The sequence below is a fragment of the Helobdella robusta genome (genome assembly GCF_000326865.2).
Source record: "Helobdella robusta unplaced genomic scaffold HELROscaffold_7, whole genome shotgun sequence".
In the NCBI taxonomy this organism is placed as follows: domain Eukaryota; kingdom Metazoa; phylum Annelida; class Clitellata; order Rhynchobdellida; family Glossiphoniidae; genus Helobdella; species Helobdella robusta.
In genome coordinates this window covers 5,477,422-5,489,736 of record NW_008705398.1, presented here as the reverse complement: position 1 = coordinate 5,489,736, position 12,315 = coordinate 5,477,422, and the positions used below count along the sequence as shown (strand labels likewise).

The window sequence follows — 12,315 nt, the reverse complement described above, 5'->3', positions numbered from 1 at the left end:
GTTGAGATGTGGATGTATTCAACAAGTGACACAAGGACTTCACAAATGTTATTCGTTGTTGACCGCGATCTCTTCTCACTGCAGTCTTTCCAGTAGTGGTTATATTTTCCATTTCTTCCTTTCGCATAAAGTGACCAAAAAACTTTAACATACTCATTGGAGATAAGAGAGGTTCAACTAATTTTCGTAATTCTTCTCAAAAGTCAGTAGCATTAATCTTTTTTTTCATTTTTTAGAAATTGTCCAGCTTTTATGTTAGCGATAGAATGACGTTTTTTGCACGCATTTAGAGTTTTTGGTAAAACAGCTAATGATTTAATTTTCAACTGTCATTATTCAAAATGTCTAAAGACAAGGTTTGTCTTATTTTCGGTTTATATTTATTTTTATCATCTTATCTATTTTATTTTTAACAAAAACTCAATAATCGAGCTAAAACAATATATCACATGATTTTTACCACCCAAGAACCCAAAAAATCCAAAAGTGACGTCACTTAACCAAGTCCAGAACAGTTCTTGCGGTTATCTTCTTCCGAAATTAACTGAGGAGATCGTAGCGAAGGACAAATACAAATGGAAGGATACGCCAGTTAAATTCAAATACAATAAAAAATCAGTCGCGAAATCGTTTGAGAAAATTAAGTTTTCTTTTTTCATACAATCAACTTATCAGATCTTATATTATACTTGTGTAGTGTGTATTCTGTATTGTATTGTATATATATTAGTAATATTAATTTTATTATAATTATTTTTCTAAAAGTCAATTCAGTGATGAATAATAAAATAAATCATCATCACGTTAAGATTAAAAGTTTAACATTATAGCATTCCATATCACACCTTACAAATGCATGATGCACATTAAATTTTTTGTGTTATCAACCAATTTTAAATTTAAAGAAAAAATATATATTGGATTTCATTTATTATATATCAAACTTCCTTTCGTGTACCCACATTTTTATAATTTTGCGTTTTTAATTTTCCACTAATAGAAAGCTATGTTAAGGAATATGAGAAGGTTAGTGATTTTATCAGGATGGAGATGTACCAAAAGAGGTGTGCGAAAGATTCTTTCAAAACTGCCCTGCTTTCCTACCTGACGTACACTCTTTTAAATTTTTTTTTTCATTTCACTTGAAAATTTTTATCAGTATAATTCAGAAGGTACTAGTTATTATCATTATAATAAATATTAATTAATTAAATTAAATTATAATATAATTTAATGTGAACTCACATAAAGAGTCGGGGATTGTACAAATGAAGAAACGGATGATGGTTTAGGAGATGATGAAGATGAAAATCCGCTTCATCTAACAAAATATGAAAGATTTTTATTGGTTAGTAAAAGACTGCAAGAACTTTTTTAGCTACTTTCTTCATTGAATGGTTTGAAATTAATGTTTACCAGCGTTACAACTACTGCATTCACAACTCTGTCGACACTGCCTACATAACTCCCCTGAGTAACGAGGTCATTGACAGGATAATGGTCAGATTCAACAAGCACATGAAGGTAGGTCAGTTAGCATGTTATTGATTGATTGGTCGGTTGGTTGATTGACCGTTTGTTTGATCGATTGATTGACCGTTTGTTTGATCGATTGATTGACCGTTTGTTTGATTGATTGACTGACTGACTGACTGACTGACTGACTGACTGACTGACTGACTGACTGACTGACTGACTGACTGACTGACTGACTGACTGACTGACTGACTGACTGACTGACTGACTGACTGACTGACTGACTGACTGACTGACTGACTGACTGACTGACTGACTGACTGACTGACTGACTGACTGACTGACTGACTGACTGACTGACTGACTGACTGACTGACTGACTGACTGACTGACTGACTGACTGACTGACTGACTGACTGACTGACTGACTGACTGACTGACTGACTGACTGACTGACTGACTGACTGACTGACTGACTGACTGACTGACTGACTGATAAGTTACTTGGTTGATGTGTTGACTGATTAGCTAGTTGCCTGATAAAAGAGTTGTCCCAATTAAAATTTTGCTTAGCAATGCAGATTCGCAAAGATATAACGTAAAATATTTCACGTATGCACACAGACAGAGTACAATGACCTGATTCAGTGCATCTTGGGTCAGGTCAAGAATGATTACATCGTCAGCATGAAAAAAACAACAAGTGATCTCAATAAACATTTATTTTCCTCATCACATCTACATGAAATGTATTTCCCACAATGCAATGCAGACATATAAATGTTTTATTATTATTGTTATTTTATCTTTTTATTATTGTTATTATCAGAAATTTATAAAGCGCTAATAAAAAAATTTAATTCGTACATACCTTCGTACATTCGTCGATCCATCAGTTGATTTTGTCCTGGATGAGTCATCTCCCACTCCTGGCCGAGTGTACAGTCTGCCCATCAAGTTGGGTCAGTTCCCCGAGTCCTGGCGGTTCGGCTTCAAGAAAAACAGGTCGAGGTTGAGGTTACTGCTGCACTGCACCAATCCCTGCCTGGCGCACATCCACATGCTCTGGCAGAAATCATACAGGTCTGTCCGCTGACAGTGCCAACACCGTCAACTTAACTCTCGTTCATTTTATCATCGTCGTCGTCATCATTTGATAAATTATGACAATGTTTCTGTTCTCCTCGTCATCTTCTTCATTCTTCCTTTCACCTCTCCACCCTCACGCTGGCCACCAGAGACTTCATGCTGATAAACACGAAGGCGTTCACAAAACTGGACAGTGCCCTCGAACTGCCCGACTACCACCTCATGTGCCTCGATAACTTCAGCATCAATATCAGGAAACTGCTCGACGAGTCAGTTGACTGTTGAGGAGGGTGATGATGGTTAAGATGACGATGGTGATAAGAATGACGACGATGACGCCGATGATGATAAGGATGATTATGATTTGTAGTTTTGAGAAGTGATTGTAGATATTTATACTGCAAAATACTTCTATTATATCTATCACCTCATTTATTGTTCTCGACGCATACACGCTGCTCGCAGACCCAGATGAGATACACATTCACGCAGGTGCGTCCACACATTCACGCGCCCACATTCACACGCGCCCACATCCACACGCACACACGCAGATGGTACTGCCAAGTGTTGAACATAATATGCGAGGCAAACGCGAACAAGCTGGTGCCCAGCAGGGAGCAGACCCTGAGGAAGAAGCATTTCTACAGCTGCGTTGATACGCTCATGGCGCTCCAGCTGCAACAACTTATCATTAACTCGCTCAGCAGCTACACCAAGATGCTCTCTGAACCTCATGTTAGCTATCATTATCGTCGTCATCGTCTTTTTTATACTGTTTGTTGTTGTCATCATTATTCAAATACGGTATTGAAGTATAATATCATCATTATTCTAATCATCATTTTATCGTCATTCCAGGCTCATCGTCATTGTCTTCATCAATATCTTCTTGTTCATCATTCTCGTCATCAGTATCTTTGTGTTCATCACCATCATTCTCGTCATCAACGTCGAAATCAACGACGTCGTCATCATCATAATCATAGTCATCACCATATTTCACGTGACCACCAATCATACTTCCTACTTGAGTAGCGTTTCGAGCGACCGGCAGACATTGCATCACATCGCAACACACGCACATGCTCCTCAGAGTTCAGTATCAGACTGCAGCCTGCCCGGCTTCATTGTTCGATTCATTTGCGACAAGACCTCCATCGGGCTTGAGCCCACTTGGAAGGACTTCGAGGTCGTCATCATCTACATGCTGGACATCATCCTCAAGGCGGCCAAAATATTTCCCAAAGTTGAGGGGTTGCTCTATAATTCTGGGCTGGTTTGTGCACTCTTTGAATATTGTTAATAAATGAATAAATCGATAAACATATTGGAGTGCGTGTGTGTATGTTTTTTAACTTGTTTTGTTGTCCGCGCTATAAACGTGTGTATGTGTGTGTGCGTGCGTGCTTGCTTAAACGATTGAATGTTTTAATGGATATATGTATTGTATTTAGTGTTGTACATTGGAGATGCATGCATGAATTATTTATATGGTCTTCATTTGATGCATGCATAAATTATTTATACGGCTCATATTGGATGGATGAATATTTGGATAGGAGAAGAACAAACTGGTTATCGAAGACTTTCTGCGGCTGACTATCTTTGATGATTTTGTCGAAGAATGCAAGCAGAAGGTTGGAGAGGGTGGGAGGCTGAATGAGGCTGTGATGAATGAATTAATTTCTAATTAATTGAGGGATGCTTAAATATTGGTCTAAGGAATGAATTGATAAGCAAATGAATAAACAAAAGAACAAAAGATTTGTTGATTAATTGTACAAACGAACAAACAAACCAACAAACGAACGAACGAACGAATGAATGAATGAATGAATGAATGAATGAATTAATTAATTAACAGGTTCTTGACATGTTGGAAAGGGAAAGATTGTCAGTCCTGGAGCACGCTGAGATATTTGATGAGTATCAATCTGTTATCACTGAACAGGTTTGCATTCAAACATTCAATTATTCATTTATAATTTTTAGTAATTTTTTATTAATTCATTCATTAATTCATTCATTCATTCGTTCATTCATTCATTCATTAGTTCATTCATTTGTTCGTTCATCCGTCTTTCATTTTTTCTTTGACCATTGAACTGAAGGCGGACAAAGAGATAGCCCATTTTCTGTCACGTGACAACCTGACCTTCGATATGATTGGCGAGGAAGTTTTGAGGTATGAAAAAATTTGCCACAAGGTGTCCGCCGCTGTGCCACCTGTATGTTTTTAACGATGGAGATGAGAGTGATGACGATGATGATGGTGATGACGATGATGGTGGTGATGACGATGATGATGGTAATGATTATAAAGAGTAGTAGGAGGATGAAAATGAAAATGATGGAAAAATAGTTTTCGTCACATTAACAACATTGGTCATAGTTATCCCATCCAATCATTAGCATCACTGCCCTCTTTTCTCTATCCTCCTATTTTACCTTCTTTTTAATCGCTACTAATTTTATGCATCGTCAGCATCATCATCCTTTCATCGTATTATCATTATCGCCATCCTCGCCATCATCATTCAGATTATATCTTCAGTCATCATATCATATTATATCATATCATTAATGTATCATCATCTCCATCATTTTTATTAACAGTCTTCTCATCAACAACATCATCATCATCATACTCATCATCATCGTCCTCCTCATCATCTTCATCATCGTCGCCCTGATCATCATCATCGTCGTCGTCTTCATCATCATCGCCATCATCATTCAGGTAATATTCTCCGGGATGTTTGAAATACACTGTGAAGTGTTGACGAGGAACCTCGTGAAGAGGACTGAAGGACTGATTGGTCTGCTACTCAATGAAATGATATCGAGTCACAACAGAGCCAATAAGATGTCCGACACTGTTGTAGTTGTTTTGTTATTGCTGCTGCTGCTTTTGCTGCTGTTTTGTTGTTGTTTTGGTTTTTGTTGTGTAGGTTGTTGTTTATGTTACTGTTGTTTATTGTTGTTGTTGCTGCTGTTTGGGTTTTTGTTGTCTATATGTAGTTGCTGCTGCTCTTGCTGTTGCAGTTCATTGTTGTTTAAATTGTTGTATATGTGGTTGTTGTTGTTTTGTTATTTGTTGTATAAATGTTCTTGTTTATTTTGTTGTTGTATATGTTGTTGTTGTATTGTTTTTTTGTTGTATAGATTGTTGTATACGTTGTTGTTGTGAATTATTTTGTTTAAGTTGTTGTTGTTGTTGTTGTCTGTCATGTAATTGATCTTATGACAATATGCGAGTATCTCGTCTTGGGCACAAGCCTGGTTGGCGCGAAGCGAGACAAGATGTTTTTTAGTTGTCTGAAACCGTCTAAGAGCTTATTTAACGGACACATTCATTAATCAGTCGATCAATCAGTTACTAATTTATCAGCCAAATAACAATTTCATCAACCAGCAAGACTATAAATTAATGAACCAATCAATCAATCAACAAACCAATCAATTAACAAACAAAAAAACGAACCAACCAATCAATCAATCAATCAATCAATCAACCAATCAATCAGTTAACCAATAAATTAACAAATCAGTTTATGCATGGAGTACCAACACGTTGCAAATGGGTTGATGGTCATTCCGACGACAACGAAGGAGCTGATGGAGCTGATTGATTACGTCAGCGTTGTCAAGGAGAAGTTGGCAGTCGAACTTCAGGATAAGTTGCAGGTTCATATAATGGTTGATTGTTTGATTTCTTTGGATGAATATACGATAACAAACTCGTCAGACAATTTCACACGACACGACTCTACACAACCAGGCCAGCCACATACAACTGCTCTTCCTGCTGGATCACGGCATCATCACAGTTGACGATATGAAGCTGAATGTTGAGACATTCCTGTGGAAGAACAAGTTGGAATTGAGCCTTAGTCAGTGTCAGCAGGTCATAGAGAAGACAAAGAAAGAACTGCAGGCTGCTATCATGGTCAGGTTTTGTTTAATACATGATTGAGTACATGCGTCCGCGCGCGCGCGCGCACACACACACACACACACACAAATACACATAATAATAAAAAACATAAAAATACACAAAGACGAAAAGAACAAACCTGAAAAATCGCTTGGAGATGCTGGAGTATGAGATCGGCCAGTTGAAGTTCATCGAGAACCTCGATCGATTCAACACGTACTGGGAGACCGTTAGCAAACTCAACCTCGCTACCCAGGAGATTAATAATGAAGTTTGTTATGATAATGATGATGATGATGATGATGTCCACTCTGGTGGTCATTATATCATGGTGGGGATGATTGAGTTGAGGACGTAGCGGTAGCTGGGTTCGGATTTAAAAAGATCCATAAAACGCAACAATTGTTTATGTCCGATGAGGATATGGTGTGCTGGTTGAAATTTCAGTTTCCGGGATCCGGCGATCAGGTTTAAATGCAGAGAAATTCTCAGTTCAGACACTCAAAGAGATTTTGATGTGCTTTGCGGATAATGTTTTGAGAGGGAATAGCATTTATTTTGTTTGCCTAGGATGACAGTGGTGGAGGGATTTATTTTAAAGTTGGTGATTGCGAAGTTGATGAGGGCGAGGTTGTGATGAAGAATATGATATTGAATAAGATAATAATAATGATGATAAAACATCATCTTTGAAATGTGAACTATCCTTCTCCCGCATCAGATCGAAGCTCTGTGGATCGAGGAAACTGCTTACGGCTGGCCCAACACACCCATGCCCCTTAAAACACAGGTGATGATAACGATGTTGATGATGGTTATGATGTTGCTGCTGTTGATGATGACGATGATGAATAAGTAGGTGATGTTGACATAAATATATAAATTAATTATATAAACCATATAAATTGTTTCAACATTATTTCGAACGATGCACTAATAATTTGATTATGTTGGTTCATAAGTACGTGTTTCTCTGTGCTACATATTGTGTGCTACACTGTTTCCTTTTATATTTTTGGATGGGGCATAGAGACTATATGTCTTGCCTCATGTTTATTTCATCATAATAACAATAGTACTAATAATAGTAATAATTATAATAATAATAATAGTAATAACAATAATAATTATAGGTCATCAACAACTTGAAACCATACCTCCAATTTTTTGAGCTCATCGATGGCTTCAATAAGAAACAAGAGTAGGGAGTTGCCTTCAGTTTTACTTATCAGTTTTTAAAAGGATCATTGCATAGATTGATTACTAATTAATTAATCATTTAATTAATTAACTAGTTCATTAATTAATTAATAATTAGGTAATTAATTAGGCACGGCTACTGAAAACACTGACAATATATTTTTGTTGTTGTTTTCGTAAACTTTATTTATATTGATTATTTTATAACTTTTTTACTAACCAAATATTCATTATTTAACTAATCAATCAACTAACCTAACAAACCAAACATTCAATCAAATATTTTGACAGGCAACCAACCAACCAACTAACCAACCAACCAGCCAAACACTCAGTTATTCACACAACCAATTAACTAACCGATAAGAATTTTCAATCAATCAAACGACTTGGTATGCAACCAACCAATCAACCACCCTACCAACTAGAATCTGGATGTATGGACCTCGTTCTTCGATCACACCTGATCAAATCGACGCTGAGTCGGACACCTTCCTCAAAATGTTCTTCAAGTTCGAAAAAATTTTCACCGAACAAATTGGACTCAAAATAATGGCTATAAAGGTTGGTTGCTGCTGCTGCTGCTACGAAGATTGAGCGGTTTTATGTTCGACTGGTAGGCCTATATCGGTTAAGCGATTGATGCAAAATTGAATTTTCGATTCAGTAGTAAAATTATTTGTTTGAACACAAATTAAATTTTTTTATTCATTTGAATAATTGCGTGAAAGTTGCATGAAATTTTTTTTATGAGATTGCACTTTGCACGCTGAGCAGATGAAGCAGAAAGTGGAGGATTTCCGCAACAACATCCCCCTCCTGCATGCCCTCTTCCACCCCGGCATGACTGACAGATACTGGGCGGAGGTCTTCCAAATCATCGGCACCACTTTCGACCCTGACCAGTTGACCTTGAACAAGGCCATCGAGATGAACGTCGAACAGTACATTGGTCAGTTCGAACCGATTGCGGATTTTGCAGCTAAGGAGTACAGCTTGAAGTTGATGCTGGCAAAAATGAAGAAGGAATGGTTGGACGTTAGTGGGGGGGCGAAGGAAGGAATGGTTGGACGTTAGTGGGGGGGAGGAATGGTTGGACGTTAGTGGGGGGGGGAGGAATGGTTGGACGTTAGTGGGGGGAAGGAATGATTGGACGTTAGTGGGTGTAGATTGGTGGAGTGAACGAATTAACTGATCAGTTGATTGATTTATTTGACGGATTGACCAGGTGATAAACTGTGTGCTGAGCTGAGCTGGCTTATTGCTATGATTGTTCAATATTTATTTATATTTTTATCTAAAAACTAATATTATTTTGATTTTATATAAACGAAGAAAGTCATCCAATCAATCCACACACAACCAAGTTATTGGATTCATAAAAACATGTCGACGAATTGCACAGTTATTCTGCAAATTAGCCTGCCAGTCAATCAATCAATCAATCAATCAACCGACTAATCAGTCAACCACCTAACCAGCCAACCAACCAACCACTCACTTAGGTGCAGTTCAACTTGCACCCATACAAGGACACGGGTACTTATGTACTTTCGAGTATCGAGGACATTCAGATGTTGTTGGAAGATCACATACTGAAGGCACAGATCATGAAGTTCTCACTCTACATCAAACAAATCGAAGAAGAAACTTTGTTAGTGCGATGTTTTTGTTCATGTTTTTGAAGTTAAGGCTGAAGTTATATGGTTGATGTTGTTGTGTTTGTTGGTAATTATACAATTAACAAACCCTCAAACAAACAAATTAACAAACAAACAAATGAACAACTCCAAACACACACAAACAACAACAAACCAATGAACAAGTACAAACAAACAAACAATCACAATGGAACGAACATCTGCAACAACAACTACGAACGAACGATTGAACGATTGATTGCTTGCAAACAGAGCCTGGTACGACACGATAATGTTGCTATCGACGATACTGACCGAATGGTTGAAGGTTCAGTCGGCCTGGATGTACCTGGAACCCATCTTCAGCTCGCCTGACATCATGAACCAGATGATGGAGGAGGCCAGGAAGTTTGGATCTGTCGATAAGATGTGGAGGGAACTGATGACTAAGGTGATGATGATAATGTTGCGTTGATGATGATGATGATAATGTGGTGATGATAATGATTATGTGCTGATCATGTGAAAACGGTGATGACTTCGACGATGATGGTGTGATGATGGGTAGGTGTTGATGATGCTTATAATGATTCCAGGTAAATGCCAATCCGAACGTGATGGATGTGATCTCCATTGAGAAACTGCTGCAGAAGCTTCAGAAATCAAACGAAATACTTGAGACCATCCAAAAAGTAGGCTTTTTTGCGAAATCGCATCTCATGCGTAAAAGATATCGCGCAAAAAGTACTTGAACATTATGTATATTTCTTTGGTGTACAACAAACAAACCCCTCACTGAACTTTTTAAATGGATGGGTTTTGAGACTTGCTCTGAAAAAGTATCGGACAGAAAGATAAACAGTTTTTAAAAATAAAAACCAGGAATAAAGTAGAAATGAGAAGACCATTGTAGTCCGGGCCGTTTAGACAAAGTTATCATTTCTGACAAATACTTATTGAATAGATAAGTTTTTGTTTTATAATATATCCTTTATAGCGGCCTAATAGAGAATATATAGACCATCTTTTTCTCATTTCTAGACACCGTTCTATTTAAAACTGAAACGACCATTTAATATTATTCATTAATATCATTTGGCATGTGTTCTTAACAAGGCCTTGAATGATTACCTCGAGAAGAAAAGACTCTATTTTCCTCGCTTCTTCTTCCTCTCAAATGACGAACTACTCGAAATATTGGCGGAAACTAAGGATCCGAAGAGGTAGTCTGTTTATTTATTTGTTGAGTTGATTGGTTGGTTTGTTGGTTGATTGATTGATTGTTTGTATGATTAATTGTTTGGCTGGTTGAATGGCTAATTGATTGATAGAGTGATTGCCCATTTTTTAAATATTCACAACTTTATCCATCCATCCATTTGAATGTTCATTCATTTATTCACCGTCGTATCATCTTCTCACTCATTTTGCTATCAATTCTCCTTTCCCTATTAATTTAACCATTCAAAATTGATCCATCCATCCATCTACTGTTCTATCTATCTACTGATTCATCCATGGATCCATCCATGGATCCATCCATCCATCCATTCATCCATCCATCTATCCATTCATCTACTGATCCATCCGTCCATCCATTCATCCATCCATCCTCTGAAACAGGGTGCAACCTCATCTGAAAAAATGTTTTGAGGGGATTGCCAAGCTTGACTTCACTCCTGACGTTCTCGACATCACCAAGATGATGAGCAGTGAAGGTGAACATGCTGAACGTCATCATCATCATCGTCGTCGTCGTCGTTTTAGCTTTGCCATCATCGTCGTCATCATCATCTCTATCTCAAACTTCACCATCATCGTCGTCATCATCATCGTCATTATCAACTTTGTCATCATTATCGTCTTTGTCATTATTATTTCAACGACCTCACCGTCGTCATCATCCTCAGTATTTTTTTAACTGTTATCATAGTTATCATCATCATCATCACTGCTTCTTTCCTCGTCACCTTTGTCCTAATATTGTGATCATCGTCAATATTTCATTGGGGTTATCATTATCGGGACTATCACCACCATCATCATCGTCATCGGCATTGATATCATCATCGGCATCATCATTGATATCATCACCATCCTCATCAGCTTCGACATCGTCATCGTCATCATCTGAACAGGTGAGGTGATAGAGTTGAAACAAGTTGTAAGTACGTCAGACGTGAAGGGGGCTGTGGAGAAGTGGCTGTTGGAGCTGGAGAAAGTCATGATTTTCACTCTTAAGAAGGTTCATTCATTCAATTAGGCACTTACTTCTGTATTCATTCATGCGCTCACTCTTGCATGTTTTTCATTCGTTCATTTATTCATTCATTCATTTACTCATTTAATTATTTATTTCTTTTCATTCACATTAGCTTAATAAATGGATTGTTTAATTAATTCGCTTTTTGATTTTTTTAATTTAATTTTTTATTTGGTTTATTGGTTTTGTCCAAAGTCTAATGATACAATAAATAAAGAAGGACATATACATTCGTATGTATAGTACACACGCATACTTGCAAATACACAAACGCGTACTCACAAGTAAAAGCTCTCTCTCTTTCTCTCTCTCTTTCTCTCTCTCTCTCTCACATACACACACACATACACAGATAATTTCCAAGTGCATCAAGTCGTACAACTTGGTGAGTCGTGGTCACTGGGTGAAGGAGTGGCCGGGGCAGGCGGTCCTCTGTGTCTCACAGAAGGTCTGGACCACCTGCGTCCATGATGCCCTTAGTATTGGAGGGATTGCCATGAATGAATATCTTGAGGTTCCTGACGATGACGATGATGACGATGGTAGTGGTGGTGAGGATGAATATGACATTTATGATGGTGAAGATGAATGTGATACCTACGGGGAGAAATATAGAGAGGATGTTGGTGGTGGAAAATGTGGTGGTTAAATTAGTGTAACTTTATAGCTGCTGAATTACGTCACGCAGCTGAACAACCGACAAATCG

General features: G+C 37.7%; 1 protein-coding gene across 1 annotated transcript; it reads left to right on the top strand.

The window, feature by feature from the left end:
- Positions 1-341: 341 nt before the first annotated feature.
- Positions 342-7,710, top strand: HELRODRAFT_165224 (hypothetical protein; the record flags this gene model as incomplete). Its single annotated transcript, XM_009031073.1, has 19 exons — positions 342-356; positions 469-591; positions 1,001-1,026; positions 1,252-1,348; positions 1,420-1,500; positions 2,101-2,179; positions 2,373-2,559; positions 2,715-2,834; positions 3,120-3,303; positions 3,662-3,844; positions 4,128-4,205; positions 4,433-4,519; positions 4,623-4,796; positions 5,309-5,452; positions 6,181-6,255; positions 6,350-6,517; positions 6,630-6,776; positions 7,227-7,295; positions 7,639-7,710. 19 exons carry the CDS (start codon positions 342-344, stop codon positions 7,708-7,710), a joined length of 2,109 nt encoding a protein of 702 aa, XP_009029321.1.
- Positions 7,711-12,315: the final 4,605 nt, after the last annotated feature.